Source organism: Corythoichthys intestinalis, chromosome 18, assembly GCF_030265065.1.
Source record: "Corythoichthys intestinalis isolate RoL2023-P3 chromosome 18, ASM3026506v1, whole genome shotgun sequence".
NCBI classification, from domain to species: domain Eukaryota; kingdom Metazoa; phylum Chordata; class Actinopteri; order Syngnathiformes; family Syngnathidae; genus Corythoichthys; species Corythoichthys intestinalis.
Window position 1 is genome coordinate 7,357,746 of NC_080412.1, and position 20,727 is coordinate 7,378,472.

At 38.3% G+C, this 20,727-nt stretch overlaps 2 protein-coding genes across 2 annotated transcripts in view; both read right to left on the reverse strand.

Annotated features, from left to right (window-relative positions):
* fez1 (fasciculation and elongation protein zeta 1 (zygin I)) overlaps nt 1–4,031 on the reverse strand; it is a 35,460-nt gene extending 31,429 nt beyond the window's left edge. The window contains exon 1 of the mRNA XM_057821867.1: nt 3,783–4,031. The gene's annotated coding sequence lies outside the window, so the exon portion shown is untranslated. The remainder of the gene's footprint in view (nt 1–3,782) is intronic.
* Nucleotides 4,032–8,897: 4,866 nt separating this feature from the next.
* Nucleotides 8,898–20,727, reverse strand: part of cfap58 (cilia and flagella associated protein 58) — a 42,263-nt gene continuing 30,433 nt past the window's right edge. The window contains exons 13-18 of the mRNA XM_057820125.1: nt 19,519–19,742; nt 17,594–17,702; nt 16,398–16,502; nt 13,581–13,700; nt 13,337–13,461; nt 8,898–9,810 (exon numbers count right to left, since the gene is read on the reverse strand). Of these exons, the coding sequence (XP_057676108.1) occupies nt 9,708–9,810; nt 13,337–13,461; nt 13,581–13,700; nt 16,398–16,502; nt 17,594–17,702; nt 19,519–19,742 (786 nt within the window). The 3' untranslated portion in view covers nt 8,898–9,707. The remainder of the gene's footprint in view (nt 9,811–13,336; nt 13,462–13,580; nt 13,701–16,397; nt 16,503–17,593; nt 17,703–19,518; nt 19,743–20,727) is intronic.

The window sequence follows — 20,727 nt, forward strand, 5'->3', positions numbered from 1 at the left end:
AAACATTCACTCCGATTAAAAACCTGATCGGAATAGAAATGCTTCATGTAAAAAAATTCTGACCCGATCAAGCCGTTCTGAACGATAGGGATGGGCTTATGTCGATTTATAATCCGAAATCACTCATTCCAAAATTTCGGAACAAACCGTCGTTATCGTGCATCCACACATACACATACACATACAGTAGAAGTCTCTCTAAGCCAATTGGATGCCAGGAAGATGCTAGGCAATAGCCAATGGCAGAGCAGCTATAAGTGAGTTACGTTCAGTAAACTGCGAGTCTCACCTCATGCTGTATTTTTGCCTTTAATATCCTGAAATTTCTTTCGTAACAAGAGGCAATATTTTCCTGTTGAGTTATGTCATGAACTGAAAATTCTGTATGTAGAAACAACTGTGTTTATAATGGAACATGGCGGCACGGTAGTAGAGTGGCTAGCAATAGCATGAGATTGTTGGTTCAATCCCGACGTCCCTCTGTGGAGTTTGCATGCTCTCCCTTTGTCTGCGTGGGTTTTCTCTGAGTTTCCTTCCACATCCTAATATAATGCATGCATGGTAGGCTAATTGAACACTCCAAATTGTCCCTAGATGTGAACGTCTGCATGATTGGTTGTTTGTCTGTCTGTGCCCAGCGACTGGCTAGCAACCGGTTCAGGGCTGTGTTATTTTTGTCAACAATAATGATAACGAAAATACAGTGGTACCTCTACATACGAAGTTAATTCGTTCCAGGAGCTTGTTTGTAAGTCAAAATGGTCGTATGTCAAGCAGGATTTTCCCATTAGAATGCATTATAATTCCATTGATTTGTTTCACAGCCCAAAAACCTACACTAAATCCTTAATAAATACTGCTGTTACTATTGCAAATAGCAATTACAAAGAGCAAAACAGATAAATTATGAATAAAAATCAGAATAACAATAATATAATAACAGCAATAATAACAATAATACCTGTAATACTTTACCGAATCGGGTTCTAATGTGGCGGACTTTTTTTTCTGTACCTGAACGCACCACGGGGCTGACGTGATGGTGAGCAAGAGACTTTTACTTTCTGTTTCAATCCTGGCGTCAACAGCAGCGGACACTAAGCGAGTTGATGGAATAAATGATTAGAAACCTGGCAAAGCTGGCGATTTTTTTTGCGATGTTACCACAATAAGAATTGTCACCTTAACTTACAAAGACTGGCGAACGCAGGAGGCCCGCCGGCTGAGATCGACATTCTACGGCCCGATTGTCGACCCACTTCATGGATGAACACACCATGCTTATAATTTGCTATCATTCACATCTTCATTCCAATGGAATGCGTCACCTTTTCTTTTTTTTTCCTCCACCTGCACTAACCTTTTTGGATCCAGTGTTGATTTCTCTCACATGAAAATCAGCTGTGCGTCCGTCTTCCGGCATTACAAGGAAACTGCGGCGCTGTCAAGAATCGTCGTATTTCGAGCATTACGTCGGATGTAGGAACAAATGGCGAGTCAAATTTTACGTCGGATGTCGAAAAGATTGTGTGTCGAGGTACCACAGTATTTCGTTGACCAAATTTTTTTTCATGATGATAATGTCACGATGATGAGCTAAAAATGTAGCTTGGGAGACAAGGACATAACAAGACAAATGGTAGTTTTCGTTTGACAAGACGACAGCAAGATGAAGCTGTGACATCGTTTCTGTCATATATGTAACGGGTACATGCAGGTCCGCGTGTGTGAGCGGTGCCTGGAAAACCTTCTCCGATGCCTACATGTGGGTGCGCTGGCGGCTAGGCCGTCACCTCGAGCTTATGGACTGTGCGGCTAGTGTTTCTGCCTGCCGAGTGGACGTGTCGTGTGACGCAGGTTCGAGTCCTGACCGAAGCGAGGGAGATTGGAACGCGGTCGGAGTGGCACGGACACACCGGCTACATATATCTAAATGTGTGACATTTTTATATTGTATGTCGAGTATGTCAGCTTGTATCGTAGCAGTGTTTGGGTCGTGTCACTCATGTGAGATGTGCTGCAGTTTAGGATGTGTCTAAAGCTAGGTTGCGCTCCATCTTGCTTATTTGGAAACACGGTAAGATTTGTTTTCTTACCTTGACAAGAGAGAATATGCAATGCTGTTTTAGCCTGTAAAGGTCTGTGGTGAGTGATCATCAGACATTAAATGTAACTCTTAGCTTTAACGTAGCATTCACATTAGCTTTAGCTTCAGAATGGCGGCGCCATCTTAAAACACTGGCCAGTCTAAAGCAGAGCCACTTGGCTCTTCTGGTCAGTAAATCTAAAGAAGAGGCAGTTGGCGAAATGACACTTAGCTAGTAACCCACTTAAGCTTTTTTGTTTGCTAAATGAGCAATTACTGGGAAATACTGATTGCTTGCAACTTCTGACCAGACTCTAAATTGCACACAAAAAAAAAAAAAAAAATCCCAGACTTCAGTGTTAAACGCTTTTTTACATACAATCCGTGGCTTCAATGTGTGTTTAATTGAAAATGATTTACTTCTTTTCCTGCTGAGTGTGTATTATCATCATTAATTGTCCTTGTAGACACTACAATATGTGCTCATCTGTCTATCTTCATTTGAAATTGTTGGAAACCTTTATTTATTCTTGGACTAAAACTTTTGAATTTTACAGATGAAAACATTTTGAGTAACTGTCGACTAAAACTAGATAAACTGTTAACTAAAACTAGATGAAGATGAACACATTTTGCAATGACTAAAACCTGACTAAGACTAATAGGTATTTTCTTTCAAAAACCTGAAGCAAAAATTAAAAAGGGCTGCCAAAAACAACACTGGTTCAGAGTGTACCCTTCTTCCTGCCGGTTGTTAGCTAGGATAGGCTCCAGCACTGCTGTGACCCTGCAGTGGATGGGTTGTTCAGAAGATGAATGAATGAATGAATAATGCATTAATGTCGAGCGTGAATAATTTGTTGAAAATCATAAAGAAAACCTCCAGGTTGCGAGAAGAACATTTGACCAACTAAATTAAGAAGCAAATCCTTACCACTTGCTAATTGGTAATTACGAGTACTGTACTAAGTACAGACTACTGATCTGTTCATATGCGTTTGATGTGATAGCAAAAAAATAAAAATCAGAGCAGACACGGACTTCATTTTGGTTTGCTGCTTGTGCAAAACAATGAATTGGACAGTTGAATCGGTCGTTTATTCTGATAATTGACTATATTTCAAAACAAACAAAAAAATCTGCCCAAATCAGTGTATTATCAGTGTATATCACATTTGTCTGAGATATCATGCCTCCTGTGCGTGTCAGCAGATTCCTATCGAACCTTTACAAAGAAAGAATCGGATTGGTTTCACAGTGATGCGGTGATGGAAAACACCAATCACGGTTCAGCGGTTGGAGCTTGCCATCGCTTTCACATGTATTTAAATGACACGTCCTGCTTTACTATGATTTAAAAGTCAGTGTTTACCATTCAAATCATATCAATGAGCTTTTTGAAAATTTGATGTATTTGAAAATATTGGTCTAATAATTGTTTTTCCACATAACATCTAAGATGGATTCCACTTTGAATCAGCATTCATACGGGGTGTAACTTAGCGCGATTAATGGATGCCAAGCAAGTGTATGTCATCATCTCATCGGGGGAGAAAACAAGGAGTGTTGGGGGAGGGACAGAAGATAAGCTAGAATGGCATGGATACAAAGCCCAGATGAATTCATGTATAGATGATGTTGCAGAACAAGGATCATAATTATGGCATGTTGAAATGAATGGCAGACGGGCAATTACCTGCAGTGGATGTGATCTTCCTGTTTGTTGGCAGGACCTTCAGGCAAGAGTAGGCGGTGTCTTCACCTCACTTCGTTGCAAATCTAACTGATGAATAGATGTTACATTCAATCCAGAGTAAATTGAGGCAAAACTAAAGACTGAGGAGAGTATGGATAGATTTAAGCTCTTTGCGTATGACTTCCCTCACACGTTTGCCCACGGCCACCCTTATCTGTCCTCCCACAGTCCCTTGTTTTCCCATCAATAGGCAGCAAGCCCAGCCTACACAGCGCCTGCGCGCCGAGCATCCTCTGACGACATTGGCTCGGCCCCTCCCTCTTCTCTTTCCTCACCAGCATCTCTCCCCTTTGTCACCTCCTCAATGCAAGCTTTCACAGCCAAATATTCATGAGGGGGGAATTGAGTGGGAGGCTTTGGAGAAGGGGATGTTTATGCATGTCAAAATAAGACCATCAGTGCAAATCTTAAATGTAAAGAATGCAGCATTGTTTTAGCTATTCGATTGTTTAGTACCACATTCCGTTTTTATTCAGATGGACCTGAATGATTCGGAATAACGTTGCCATTCATGGTAAGGTTTAATATTTTCTGACCAGCCTTTATGATTGCTCAACTATGAATTTACCTGATATCAGGAGTGAAAGTGGCTAGCATTTCTTACAAAAACAGTGATACCGATAACCAGGTATTGAAGTGGCTAGAATTTCTTGCCGGGACTTCCTGACATAAAGTTTGCCACGGAAACAGATTTTTTTTTTTTTAATTGGGGGATAAAAAACCCTAAAACCACAGAAATGCCAAGAAAACTGCTTTTGGCACATGAAGGGAATAGTTACCTTTCTTGCACACACCATATAACTGTTTGCATTACTCCAACACACGTAATATAATCAATCAGGGATTCTCATATTTACTGTAGGACTGTTTATGTTACTCTAACACACCTAATATAAAATAAATAGCACTTACACCATAGTTTATTGAAAAGAAGCAGAATAGAAGATACACAACGCCATCTTATCACAGAAGCCCAACGCGTCATGAGCAAGATTAATGCACTGACTCTTGCAATCAGTTCTCACGGGCACTCCAGGACAAAGAGCAGGGCGCTCTGTCCTAAAACAAGAAGTATCGTCCAACCAGGATAACAAGTTGATAGCGCAGGCGCCTTGGACGTCAAGACCTGCGTCGGTTGCCGTGGAAATCACGTCCCAGCCACAAAGGATGACGCATAAAACTGACCTGCCACAGAGGGATGATCCCAAGACAACACCCAGCCACGCCTTCGGCCCGGCCTACTCCACCACAGCTTTCAAAAAGAACTGAACATTTAGATAACAACGGTCGCTGCTCGGGAACATTCCAATGTGTCCGTTGCTTTGCGGACCTTGGATCCGACACTGCCTCTCTGTCGTCTGTTTTTTTGCCTTGTTTTTGACCATTGTCTACGAATAAATTGTCAACCTGTTTTTGGTGAGCCTTCTTCAAACTTTTGGAACATGGAGGTTAACAAAGAGTTAACATGGGAGTGAATGCGTGGAATTTTGGCCCACTTTTGGCGGGAACGGTCTCAGCGTAGCACCGTTTCCATTGCCGTTGCCGCGGCTTGGCCGGGGGGGGTAGGGGGGGCGGATTCCTTCACACACAATAACAACACAATAAAACACAACAGGTTTTACACATGCATTAGGCTACTGCATTACACTTACTGTAACAAGGCATACATGAGAAACTCTTTTCATTCAAAATTTATTTTTTTTCAATGATGTGCAAAACAGTTTACAAAACACTATACAATAACCCCACCCTTTTTTTCTCATTTCCACTCATTTCTTCACATTTTAATGCAAAACCTCAATTTTAGCTACTTAAGAACATAGGATGTACAGTACGTTAAAATTGAAGATAATGTAAACATTGACATATATTATTAAAAAAAGTAACATTACATGGAAAAAATAAGTAAATGACTTACATTATGCACAGTGAAATAGAATATATTTTGAAGATAACGCAAACATTGATTTATTTTTATATTATAAGAAGAAGAAAAAATACCCTAACATAGGTACAGTGGTATGAAAAAGTATCTGGACCTTTTGGTATTTCTGCATAAAATAACCATCAAATGTGATCTGATCTGATCCTTGTCAAAATTACACAGAGGAAAAAACAGTCTCTGCTCTCACTAAAACCCCCCAAACATTTATAGGTTGTCATATTTTAATGAGGATAGCATGCAAACAATGACAGAAGGGGGAAAAATAGGTAAGTCAACCATCTGCCTAAGGACACTTAAAGAGCAATTGAAACCAATTTTTACCAAACAATTTAAGTCAGGTGTGTGCTCAATCACTGATGAGTGACTTAAAGCTGCTCTGCCCTCTATAAAACACACACCTGGTAAGAATTATCTTGATGAGAGGCATTGTCTGATGTGCTTCATGGCTCGGTCAAAAGAGCTGTCTGAAGACTTGCGATCAAAGATTGTTGATTTGTATAAAGCTGGGAAAGGATCCAAAACCATCTCTAAAAGTCTGGATGTTCATCAGTTGACAATCAGAGAAGTTGTCTACAAATGGAAAGAGTTTGGCATTGTTGTTTCTCTCCCAAGGAGTAGCCGTCCATCAAAGACGACGCCAAGAGTTCAGCGCAGTATACTCAGAGAGGTAAATAAGAACCCTAGAGTGTCGGCTAAAGACTACTTCGGGATGGCGTCACTCAGTGGTAGAGTAGTTTTCCCCCAACCTAGAGGTTGTGGGTTCGATTCCCTGCTCTGATGAACTCGCATAAGTATCATTGAGCAAGATACTGAACCCCACATTGCTCCTGATGCTGCGTCACCAGTAGGTAGATGGCGATGTAGTGTAAAGCGCTTTGAGTGCCTTGAAAGGTGGAAAAGCGCTATACAACTATAACACCATTTACAGATTTCACTGACACAGTTCAATATCTCAGTGCACACATGAGCTACTGTATATTTAAAACTATGGGCAAGAATGGTGTTGGTGGGAGGACTCCACGGAGACAGCCTCTGCTGTCTAAAAAAAATATTGTTGCTCATTTAATGTTCGCAAAAAGGCACTTGGGCACTCCACAGAAGTTTTGGCAAAATATTTTGTGGACTGATAAACCAAAGTTGAATTGTTTGAGAGTAACACACAACATCATAGGTGGAAGAAAAATGGAACAGCTCACTAACATCAACACCTCATCCCCACCGTGAAGCATGGTGGAGGGAGCAACATGATTTGGGGCTGTTTGGCTACCTCAGGGCCTGGACAACTTGCAATCATTAATGGAAGAATGAATTCAAAAGTTCGTCAGGATGTTTTGCAGGAAAACCTTAGGTCGTCCATCAGACTGTTGAAGCTAAAAGGAGGATGGATGCTGCAACAAGACAATGATCCAAAACACAGGAGTAAATCAACTTCAGAATGGTTTCAGAAAACCAAAACACACGTTCTGGAGTGGCCAAGTCAAAGTGAAGACTTCAACCCTATTGAGATGCTGTTGCATGACCTAAAGACAGCGATTCAGACATCCCAGGACTACACTGAACTACACTACAGCTACAGCTGAACTACAGCAGTTTTGTAGAGAAGAATGGTGGGCCAAGATTAGTCCTGATCGATGTGCCAGACTGATTTGCAGCTACAGGAAGCGTCTAGTTGAAGTTATTGCTGCCAAATGGGGGGGCCCACAAAATATTAAGTGTGACGGTTCATTTACTTATTTTTCCCCCTTCTGTCATTGTTTGCATACTATCCTGATTAGAATATGAAAACCTATAAATGTTTGGGGTGGTTTTAGCTAAAAGAGACAGTTTTTTCATCGGTGTGATTTTGACAAAGACCAGATCACATTTGATGGTGATTTTATGCAGGAATTCCAAAAGGTTCAGATAATTTTGTTCATTTACAGTGCCATAAAAAAGTAAGTCCAAAGTGCACAATAACTATATTGCCAAGCATTTTTGGACCTCATTGCAGTAAAAAAAAAAAAAAAGTTTAAAAACTTATTGTTTTCAATCTCACTTTAGTTATACAGTATTTGTTTTACCAAGAGAACTGAATGTAATGCTTTATCATTTATAGTACAAATTAGACACCATATCTTTGTTTAAAGAAATACCGTACTCTAAGCAGTTACTCGTATTGCTAGGTTCCTACCAAAGGTCTTAATTCACGAATCCAATTTTTTTATGTTTTTAACTTGACGGTCTGAACGGGAAAAGTCAAATAAAAGTGGGCCATTTCCAATCAGAGCTAGGTGACTTTTGCATGTGGTTCTGGGCCACATTTTTCCAGAATGTGGCTGCGATCTTAACTGGCAAATCGGAATTAATGCAGCAATAACGTCAGCAAAGAGCGTGAGAGACAGGGCGCTATGGTAGCGGTGCAGCTGTGCATTAGCATTAGTTAGTTAGTTTAGTTTGAACGCAGCTTTTGGGGAGGGGGCGGGCTTGACAACAGTCATAAAAATATAAAATGGGTTGAGGATAAGCCTGAGAAACTGTCCGCAAACTGCCCGTATGTGTGTGTGTGCGTCTACTGTAGTCATTTGTTTTGATGCTCCCGCGGCGTGATACTTGAACGGGCTCATTGGACAAAGGCAGTCTGAACGTGCACACAAAAAAAACTAACATATATGACTAAAAAACTTTTTTGTGCATTAAGAATGTATGAACGTAGCCATTGTGACTCATGACTTGAGTATTGTTTTCAACAAATACCTTTTCACTTGTACATTGTACGTTATCCTGCAAGTGTTTTTATTGTAAAGAAGGCAGCCAGTGCAACGGATGACACACTTGGTTCACGTTACGTGGATAATTATCAATCATACGTACTTATTACTTAAGTACGCGAGTAGTTGTTACTGAACTACTCGGGTACCGGTTACTTAATAATCGAGTACTCATTACTTAAGTACCTGAGTACTTATTACTTGAGTACTCACTACTTAAGTACTCGAGTACTTGTTACTTGATTACTTGAGTAATCGAGTACTATTACTTAAATACTCGAGTACTTGTTACTTCATTACATAAGTACTGGAGTAATAGTTAAGTACTCGAGTGCTCATTACCTAAGTACTGGAGTACTTGTTACTTCATTACTTTGGTACTCGAGTACTATTACTTAAATACTCAAGTACTTGTTACTTCATTACATAAGTACTCAAGTAATCGTTACTTAAGTACTCGAGTACTCATTACTTAAGTAATCAAGTACTCATTATCTAAGTACTCGAGTACTTGTTACTTCATTACTTTGGTACTCGAGTACTATTACTCAAATAATTGAGTACTTGTTACTTCATTACATGAGTACTCGTTACTTAAGTACTCGAGTACTCATTACTTAAGTAATCCAGTACTCATTACCTTTCACCTGTTTTGCCTGCTCCTGTGTGTTGACCAATCTGCTGCCTCTTGTCTCGTTACGCTTGCCTGTAGCCCTGGTTGTCTGTCATTGTGTATCCGAGCACCTAGTCGTATTAGCTGTTTTTCTAGCCCCGTTTTACATGGTAAGTTATTTTGTTTCCCAGTCCAATTTCCCATTGGGTCCACCTCCCCTCCGCTTTGTGAGAAAACTACACGAGGCGTCTCAGCCCCGCCCTCAATCCACCTCGCAGGACCTCGTCTTGTGGGGTTGAAATCGGACTGAAATCCTATAGTCTAAGTTGGGTATAACACACACCTTCACACACCAAAAATTATTCATACTGAGACCTGCAAAAATAGTATTTTAATTATTAAAAATATTATAATCTGAGATTTCTCTTCTACTGTGTCAATGACACATTTCTCAATTGTAATGGGGTCCTTGGATTTTCCAACATTCAAGGCTTTCAGGCTTCCTGAGGTTGTTTAGTGATATTCACCTACATTAATTTGTCACACTTATTTAGAATTTGTCATCTGAAAAGTTCATCAAACTTGAATCCTCCACCAGAAAAATGTGGCTTGTTGATGAGATGAGGCAGCACCAACTGTTCTCCTTTGGTTTTGGACTTGTCACTGAGATGAGACAGAACAAATACATTTCAAAAAATGTCATATAGCCAGCGCTCATAATCATCCAATCTGTTCCTGCAGGTTCTATAAAGCTTTTCTTTCAATTTCTCAGGTAATGAAAGGAGGACAGAGAACATAAATATTGACATTTGATTGGTTTGTCATGATGTAGAACAGGGGTCTGGAACCTTTTTGACCGAGCCAAAAAAAAAAAAAAAAAAAAAGCCACATTTTAAAAGTGTGATTGTAGTAGCCATACAGTATACTTGTACGTACAGTATATAGAAAATAGGGTGTACGATTATTTTCTGTTGCTAGCATCTAGCTCAGGGGTTCTCACAATTTTTAATAACTGTTGTGTTTGATAGAACAATATGTCTATATGCTGCCATAGCAGATTCATGGCGCTTTAAGTCCCCGAACTATTTTTAATTTGCCAGTTTTACCCTTAAAAAAACCCCGTTTACAGACGTCGTGCAACCACTTTTGTTTCAACCAAGCCATAAAATGAAGGTAATTAATTATATTTATTATTCAAAATGTCATTTTTAGCTTAAAATCATTAACTTGATGTCTAATATTTCGTTTAAAAAAATATAAAAAAATTCACTCGCATATCTTAAACTTTTATACAAATTATGTCACAATGAAAAAAATGATGTCAGAAAGGTGTGTGGATGAAATATGTTAGATGATAATAATCAATCCAAACAAAGAAAAATTGAAAAAAAAAAACAAAAAAAACCCAAAAACGTTTAAAAGGGTAAATATATATAAATGAAAATCTCCACCACTCCTTGATGTCTGCGATTTCTGCATCACGACCCTTCTTATATTACCATGTTTCACCCATAAAATCACCCAAAAATCCGGCTGAGGCCATTCACAGTTGTGTCTTGACACTCGGTGATACATGCTACATGGAGTTTTTGGATCGAAAAGAGGTAAGTACGCGATAATATCTCATTAAAATCGTGATGTCTTTAATTCTGCTCTCGCGTGCTCTCACCTCAGGTTAGGGTTATATATGGCGGAAAACACTCAGGTGACTTGAAGTTCCGCTGTGAGACCTTCAATTTGGCCAACTTTCAAAATTGTCCGATATGCATGTGTGATACATGATTGGAAAGCTTAAAATCTTTATTTTCTGGGGAACGAAAAATTTTGAACAGGAGGGCATTTTTAAAAAAAAAATGTTTTTTAAACAGACTTTAACGAGATATTATGGCGGACTTACTTTGTTTCGATCCAAAAACTCCATGTAGCATGTATCACTGAGTGTCAAGACACAGCTGTGAATGGCCACAGCTGGATTTTGGGGGGATTATATGGATAAAACATGGTAATATAACAAGGGTCGCGATGCAAAAATCGCAGACATCAAGGAGTGGTGGAAATGTTCTTTTTCATATATTTACCCTTTAAGACAATTTTTTTTTCAGTTTTTTTCTTTTTTGGATCGATTATTTATCTAACATATCGGAGAAAAGGCGACAGTAACAAAAAAAATACAATGAAGCAAAAGGTATGAGGTAGATATCCGTGACTTTTTTACAGACGCCATTTTTTTCGTTGTGACATAATTTGTTTAAAAGTTTAAAATATGTGATTGAAAAATTATTATTTTTTTAAACAAAAAATGAGACATCAATTAATGATTCTAAGCTAAAAACGACAGACATTTTGAATAATAAATATAATTAATTACCTTCTTTTTATGGCTGGGTTCAAACAAAAGCGGTTGCACGATATCTGTAAATGGGGGTTTTCAGTGTAAAGGGTTAGACAAATTAAAAATAGGGACAGACAAATTAAAAATAGTTCGGGGACTTAAAGCGCCATGAATCTGCTATGGCAGCATATAGACATATTGTTCTATCAAACACAACAGTTATTTTGGCTTAAAATACAGCAGTTTCTTTTAAAGAGGAGTGCAAGAGCAGAAACGGCTTTTTCAGTCTTGTCTGTGTTTTCCGCCATATGTTAGGGCAGGGGTCTGCAACCCTGGTCCTCGAGAGCCGCTATTCAGCTTGTTTTCCATGTCTCCCTCCTTTAACACACCTGAATCAAATGATCAGCTCATCAGCAAGCTCTGCAGGAGCCTGATAACGATCCTGATTATTTGATTCAGGTGTGTTAAAGGAGGGAGACATGGAAAACAAGCTGGACAGCGGCTCTCGAGGAACAGGGTTGCAGCCCCCTGTATTAGGGATTAAACAATACTCCATTTTGTATTGAACCGTTCGATACGCTGTCTTCGATTCAATATGCAAAAACATTCGATCCATATGAAAAGCTCCCAAAATGTATTTTACGGCTTTTTCTTGTGTGTTCTCACTAAAATGTCCGGGGCGCATCCAAAGCTGAGCACTCTCCCTTGAGAAGCTCAGAGAAATCTCCTCCCCACAGGGAGCCTTTCTCCCCTCTTCCCCCAAAATGCCTGGAGGGCGGGGTCAACCACGCTGCTTTTGTTTGTGCCAGGAGTGACAGACACGAGGATCATGGCTACCGAGGAACGACAAAAGTTTGAGGACGCGGCTTCAACGTTGTGCAGATCATTTGTGTGACAGCATTTTGGGTTTGCTGTTGATCACGATGATCAAGGGAAGGAAATGGTGATAAAACAAAAGATGTGCAAGACTTTTGCTTTGCAACTTGTTAGCCAATTGTTCTATTGTTGTACTTGTCATTTATCTTTTTTTTAAACCGTTTGAGGCTGAGCTCGGGTATTTTTAATAAAATGTTTTAATGCTTTTATTGCTCTTGTAAAATGAAAGGGCAAATCTGCAGAGTTTTAAAAACACTCTTGAATTAAATTTTGTATTTACATTTGATGCTTTTGTTTTACATATCCTAAAATGTATTCCGCAATGCATTAAATGTTACTAATCTGAATATTCGATTATTCGAACTAATCAATTGTTGGATCGAAGGATTATTGATAAATCAATTACTTAAATAATCGATAGCTGCAGCCCAAGTTTGAAGTGTTCAAGATCAATGCGTCAAGCAGCTCGTCCTAGCTCGTTCATGGCAGGCGAGCCAGCTGGTTCGACACTTAAGATGTCGCGTAAAGTCGGCGAAGTGTCAGATGTGTTCATCAAAAGAGCCGGATATAAATCCTGACCCCTGGTATTGATGTTTTTCCATTATTTTATCGTTTTGCGGCCTGACTTCCTGAGATGGACGGAAGTGAGTAAAGTCTCTTCCCTCCCTGTGATATTACCCCGTTTTTGTAGATAAAATCTGAGCATTATAATTATTTGTCTTTGTCAGATCCTAATCCATTCTGGTGATATCTGGTCCAAGGGGATGCAGGCTGTTGGAGTCAAACAGTCAGTTTTCTATCAACCGACTGCCATCACTGTTTAGTCAAAGGAACCACACGCAAATATAAAAGTAATTACAAATTTGATATCTTTATGTGTACTTGTATCGCCGCCAGTTTTCTACGTAGGGTTTCTCAGTTTATGACAGTGGTCCTGTTGTACAGCGGAAGTGTAACTTCAAGCTAAGAAATGGATCCTACCTTTGTAGCTTTTTCTGACTGAAGTACTTCTTCTTGAGATCTGCCATCTCATTGACCAACCTTTGATTCTCCGTTTTGTACTCATTCATTTTTGAGTCAAGCACTCTCACCTCTGCAGTCAGTGCCTGTGGAATCAGAACATTGATTTAAATTGCAAAAATTTGTTTTGAACGAGGAATCATAGTATTATATGTGTCAAATGCTGACCAGACAGAGTACTATTACAACAAAATCACATCGATACCATTAGTTTTTTGGTCCTTTCTCTTAAAGTCCATTGGCAATGCTGAAGCTGCTCAAGGGCCTCAGGACCTGGCTGCCGGGCTAAAATTTGCTGCAGCTCAACGTACAGCTTTTCCTTTTCCTATCATGACCAAGATGAAGAAAACATGTTTATATGAATAAAATGTTGAAAAATTAAAAGAATAAATACAAAATGAATGACACCACATTGAGTTCAACTATAATTATTATTAAAATGACCTCTCAAGTTACTACTGTATACCACTACCTGGGTAATTATCTCTTTACCTGATGGGTAAACCCAACATTAGTTTGCATATTTGTATTGATAAAGAGGGATTACCGTATTTTCGGACTATAAGTCGCATTTATTTTTTTCAAAGTTCGGTTGGGGGTGTGACTTATACTCTGGAGCGACTTATGTGTGAAATTATCAACACATTATTATATCATTTCATGTTCTTTATGCTATAGTTATTTGAATAACTCTTAACAGCTATGTTACGTTAACATACCGGGCACGTTCGCATTTTGTTGTTCATGCATCATGTAACATTATCATACTGTACACTTTTTCAGCAAGTTGTTCTCCATTGTATTTTTATTTTAAATTGCCTTTCAAGATGACATATCTGTTCTATTTGTTGGATTTTATCAAGTAAATTTACCCCCAAAATGCGACTTATACTCCTGTGCGACTTATATATGTTTTTTTTTCCTCTTCGTTGGGCATTTTATAGCTGGTGTGACACAGGTGCGACATATAGTCCGAAAAATACGGGAGTCATTTTTAGGTACTCACTGCTCACTCACCAGTGGTTCTTAACCTTGCTAAAGGTACTGAAGACCCTGAATTTGTGTCCCCGATATAAAATTAAGCTTTATTATCACTAAAGAACAACAAATACTCATTCAAATCATTATTATAAATTCAATAGTACATGCTCCTAAATTCTTTTTTTTTTTTTTTATTTAATTGACTCCTGGTAAAAGTTTGTTATTGTTTGTCTCCAAATATGTCCCCAGTGTTTTTAATTCAAATTCAGTCTATAAAATAACCACGATAAGTCTAAAAAAAAAAAAAAAAAAATCCAAAATAAATGTTATTATTTTTTTGTCCAGGATAAAGGATCTTTAATCGTGTTTTTTTTTTTTTTTTTAATTAAAATGTATTATTATATATATATTTTTTAAATGCTTTTTAGTTTGTTGCAAGTGCCACTGTCCACTCTTGTGTTAGTGCCCATTTAAGAAAATTCCCATTTATTAATGACATCACTCTTATGCGATAACATCACACCAGGGGCGGGAAATGCAACTGTGGTGTGGTAACAAATTCCTTCAAAAATCATGTTTCAAGTGTGATTTGGTTATTGTTACCACCTGATATGAGCCACAGGTAAGTAACAGGTGCTGTTAATTACGGTGCTGTTAATTTTTAAATTAGAGAAGCATCACATGATTTTTCAAAGGGTGCCAATACTTTTGTCCGGCCCATTTTTGGAGTTTTATGTAAAATGATGATGATTTAATTTTTCTCCCCATTCTCTTTTGTGTTTTTTCATTGCAAGCAAAGTAAATGAAGATATTACTACCAAAGCATGTGTAATTGCAATCATCTTCTGGGAGAAATTGAGCAATATCTGACAGAATTGCAGGGGTGCCAATGCTTTTGGCAAGCAGTGTAAATCATTTCAAAAGGTTTATTTGTAAAATTATAAATTTCTCATCAAGTATCCAAAGTCATGTTAGCTATTATGCTAGCAAAGATAAGCTGAGGGTGTTACACCTCACTCACCTTCACCTCCTCCCACTCCTCATTGACTCTGCTGTGCACACCTGTCATCAATCTCCACACCTGCCTCCACTTCACAATCAACAGCCTGCCACTACAAAAAGACTGGTCTGCACGTCATTCAACGCCAGAGCTTCACCTAACCTCACGTGGTAAAGCACAGGCCACTCAATCCACCAAACTTTGACTCATTGATACTCTTTTTCTTCACAGCAACTCCAAGGCATCCCAGCCTTTCCAGCACTGCCAGAAAATCCACAGAGCCACAGCTTCTCACTGCTGAGCTTTTGGGTCACATCCTCCAGCCAACATAAAAGAGGGCTAACTTTAGCACAAAATGTCCCCTCTGTTAATGTCCACTCCGTTACTTCCAAATGGCATCCTATTTAAAAACATGACCCATGTGCATTCACCGAACTCTTCGGAATTGAATAATAAAGCAATTTAAAATGCTAGCTGCTAATGCCTATTGGAATTCCCATTTAAAATTATTCAAAATTCAAAGTTACTTTAATTTTGCCTTTTGGTGTTGGAAAATGAAATGAAACTCATTCCTTTCTTTTCACGTCTGCATTACATTACACTCATTTTTATGTTGCATCCTTGCATCACATGCTATTTGCATGGCGTCAAATGAGGCAAACGTTTTATTATCTGCGCAATCCACACTGCCTGTCAGTCTGTGATACTCCTCATACCAAGTGTGAGTCAACCTTTCACTAAGCAAAACCATTTTCCCTCCACATTAGATAGAGCACTAGCAGTTGAAATGGAATAATGCATTTATTCGGTAAATGAAAATAGGGCCCTGTGTGTCTTAACGTTCGCTGAACCAATTAGACTTACTCACTGAACCCTTGGGGTTTGATTGAACCCAGGTTACGAACCACTATACTATCTATTGTATGCAGTAAATCGAGGATGAATTTGAGAGCCCAGACATGATGAGAAACTGGACTAATGTCCACTCCAGGTACAAAAGACAATTCAACCAATTCAGTAAGACAAAACCAAAAATGTCACCTGTAATAAGAATTCCTGTTCTTCAAAGTCTTCAGTCTTGTTGATGAGTCTTCTCTGTAACGTGTGCACCTTCTGGAGCAATTCATACTTGCAAGGGTCACTGCCCTGTCATTGAAAATCATTGCAGTTTGTTAATGATTTTTGAAAGCTTTGAATGAATAACGTAAGAATGATTTTTTTTATTTTTATTATTATTTTTTTATTACTTCAAATGGTAAAATATACACGATGATAAATACTGTATAATGCAGAAAAACGTATCAATTCCATCGACTGGTAAATTGCAAAACTATTTAGAAAAACAGCATTATTCTTCAACAAAACATAAAGCAGGGTGCAGGCAACGTAGGATCGATTCCAACTGGGTCACAGTATGTTTTTGAGTGCAAATGGTTGTCTGTCTCTGGATGTGCCCTGTGAATGATGGCTGACCAGTGACTAGTTAAGAGTTTAGTCCAACAGAATAGGTTCGAGTACAAGGAACGAGTGTGACTTGTCGTTTAATCATTTAACCGTCTACTCAAAATTAAACGTTTCATATTTTACTATTCAATCAAACACAGCATCGTGGTCATCTTTACAAACAGGCTGTTAAAAATGCAAGGTTGTTTGCATACTGTGTGGTTTTGGATCCCCCTGGTGGCGAGTTACCTTTTATTATTGGTTCTGATTAGGCATATTTTTGGGCACCAAAAGCTAAGACCTACGTTTATTGAGATAAAATGTTCAGGCTTCTCATCATCTAAATGTTGTCTGTGCATTCATTCGCAAGTAGATACAATAATACGTGGATTGATTGAAAGATTGAAGTTGTTCATAGCCATGTAACTTGCTATGATTCAAGGTTTTGAACATGTATGATACTGGTGTTTGGCCACAGCGTACACATCTGAGGTTGCTCACAGTGGTCCTCAGTGTGCTCAGGGAGAGTGTGTGTCTGAGAAGACACGTGAAAAATTAGAGGGAACATTGACTAAGACCTTTATGATACTGTATGTATATGTACTGTATATACCCACAACAACATATGCTATGGTTTTATGAAAAGTCCAAAAGAGCCCCAATAAGACATTGTTGCAGAAAAAAAAAACATTCTACCATTCTATTAGGTGATGGAACACTTGTTTTCATAAAATAAATTCCAACAACCTTGGATTATAGATGTAACATTTTCAACACATGGTCGGCATACTTACTTCCAGTCGCCTCCACCGGTGAATATTTACAGGGTTTAGCTGTTCCTGGAGGACACCATTCCTTGTCCTTTCTTGAGCCAATTCCCTTTGCACTGCAAACAACTCCCGTCTACAACACAACAATGACTTTGTTTCAGAAATCACACAAACAAATGAACAAACAAACAAAGTGTTTGCTATGTCGAACCAGATGGTGTTTTTTCTTTATTTTAACATGTAATTTACATTTAATAACCAAAAATAAAACAGTCATGCCATGGACCTACCATTCTCACACATTGTGGACAATATAGAAATGAAACATCAGGAAAGAAAAGTATGTTTTAGTCTCCCGTTACCAGTGTTGTGAATGAACGCATTCAATGAACTGTTGTTCATTGACACGTTCGTATATTGGGCGAATGTGTAATGAACGCATCATATTTTGTCTCATGAACATTACTGTGAACGTGCTCATTCTAATGGTTGTGAGCGGCCATCATAACCTCATTCATTGTCAAGTAGTGGTGTTGTGCAGCACAGAACAAAGGAAACTGCTGCGATATATGTGATGTCAACTCTTTTTTATGTACCGTATACCTCTCATGCACATCTCACTCGATATCATATCACAGAAAAGTCTCATCCCATTGGCTGTGTGAACCCGGGATGATCATGGGACACGTAGTCTGTATACCACATTCATGAGTTCAGAATTAGAGCCTTTCTGACAAAATTGCAGATAGCCATTGGCTAAATACACTATTTAAAAAAATAATAATAATAGCAGAAAACTATTGCAAATAGAACTTTCGAAAATATGGCAGCTTTTGCGCCCGAAGCTTTTAAAGTGGCGAATAACCATTCTTTTTACATTCAGTTGGACTTTATTTAGCATCTTTGGATAATATTTTAAAAAGTTGCATCATAAACATACTTCTGCAACATGAATACGGAATAAATAAATGCTTAATGGCACGGGGACGACGCAGTGAGAGACAACTTTCCTTCGTGTGCGTCCATGACCGAACATAAGTACATAATGCCTTTATTTATAGAAAGTTTTTGGTGTTTTTATTTTTTAATCACTGCACTCATGGCGTGTGCAGAACCGCAAAGTTGCAATATCCGATGGGTTATAAAATCTGAAAGAACACTGGCCCAGTACCAACATTTAAGTGAGTTTTACGAACGGGTCAGTACCGACGCAGATTTGAAATTGAATATGAAGATGAATCTGACACAGTTTAAGTGGATAAAATAATTGCTGTCTGTGGTTCTAATATTGACTCTGTCAATGATAGCTTGCAGCAATTATTGGGGAGAAGAAATAACTACAAAATTGAGCAACATTTTTTAAAAAGAGCTACAAAAAAATAACAAAAGTTAATTTTTTTTAACTATGAACTTGAGTTCAAAATTTTGAATTAGGTTCAACAGTTTATTTTAAATTTTTTTGAACTGCAAATTGAGCTAGTTCATGTAGAAAAATGAACTTTCTCAAAACTGCCCAAGACACGTTTTTAACTCGTTCCAGTCTTGTCATTGTCATGAACATATTGTTCGTCGACGAAATATTGTCATCATCATCGTTGACAAAAACAACACTGCCTTACGCATCGTGGATCTCTTGTCTCGTCACTCTGAGGGCTGCCACATTGAATTTAAACTACAGTTACTTAAATGAAGTCCAGTTGACTTCAATTTCACGCAGGAAGTGGATTCGGCATAAAAAATATGTGCCAAATCTACCACGTGAATCCTTTTTTTCCCTTTGTGGCGCCCCTGAGGAGATAAGCCAAAAGCGTTGGATGGATCAAAACTTGCAAAATCAAGTCAAATTGGTTGTCATGAAATTTTAAGTTCGGCCAACTGTTTTGTTGTTGCTGTTGTTAGTCTGTTTTTAATAAAGACTTATCAAACTAAAATGGTAGCTATTTTCTTACTTTAGATCATCAGTGTTTGGTACCGTCTTGTCCAAGATATGCTTTTCACGTATGAGCCTCTTGATTTCCAACTTGAGCAGGCGGATGTCTTCCATTCGCTTGTTGTGGTGAAAGTCCCTCTTGCTTATGATTGCTTGCTGGATCTTGATTTTTTCATACAGAAGAGTTCGTTCTTCATTGCGTCGTAGCAACTGCTTTCCCAAGTTGTCTCGTTCCCGGGTCACCTTGAAATTTCACAGACAAAATTCAGTTGAAGTTAAGCTATCTTTGCACACCTTGGCTGGTCTTTAATGTACTGAGGTATTACAATGTAGTACTGTTACTGCTGCACATTGCAGGTATTCTGTCGATTTGCGTTCCCAGTCCAATTTTGTTCCTCAGCGCTCCTGAGCATGTGAATGGACACCATGTCCCCAAAGGGTTATCACAGGTCAAATGTCCATCAATATGAGCTAACATTTTGACTGTGATGTAATTGTTGTTTTTGTATATTTTGTAATGTTTTTAAATTGTATTTATTTTACAGTGCGTTGTGACCACTACCCCATGGAACCAATTACGTGTGCATGAAAGATGAATAGAGTGTTGTTGATATTGCAAGATAATGGTGAATAGGAAGTTAACATTGTATGATAAGCATTGAACATGTGGGTCATTTGGGTTTTATTGGCATTTTGTTTATTGTTTAAGCTACTTATTGTAAACGGACGCCAATACTGAATTTGGAAAACAAAACAAATACCTGCATATGTAGTTCGCTAGTTATACTTTCCCTAATAGTACAGTATAGTACAATATTTTTGAAAGGGTTCTTACAAATGCTACTTATAGTGACAGTATTATGTATGTTATAAGCTTCTTGAAATACACTATACTTATGCTACTGCAATATTATTTACGGGATGTTATAAACCTGTTACACTGTCCCACCTCTACCAATAACCTTATACAGTATAAATATTAGTGTTTCGATAGTGGGAGTATCTATATAAGCGTGTCAAAATGTAGCATAGCATTTGTCAATGGGATAGCTTAGTCGAGTGGCCAAAAAATGTCATTGCATGTATTTGACTGCTATTTATTATTTTAAAATAAAGACCTAGCCGGTAAAATGTTGACTATAAAGCAATAAACAACAAAAATGAATGAAATGACTACGAATCCTATTTCATAATGGGTCATAATTATTTTTGGAACAGATCATGTGAC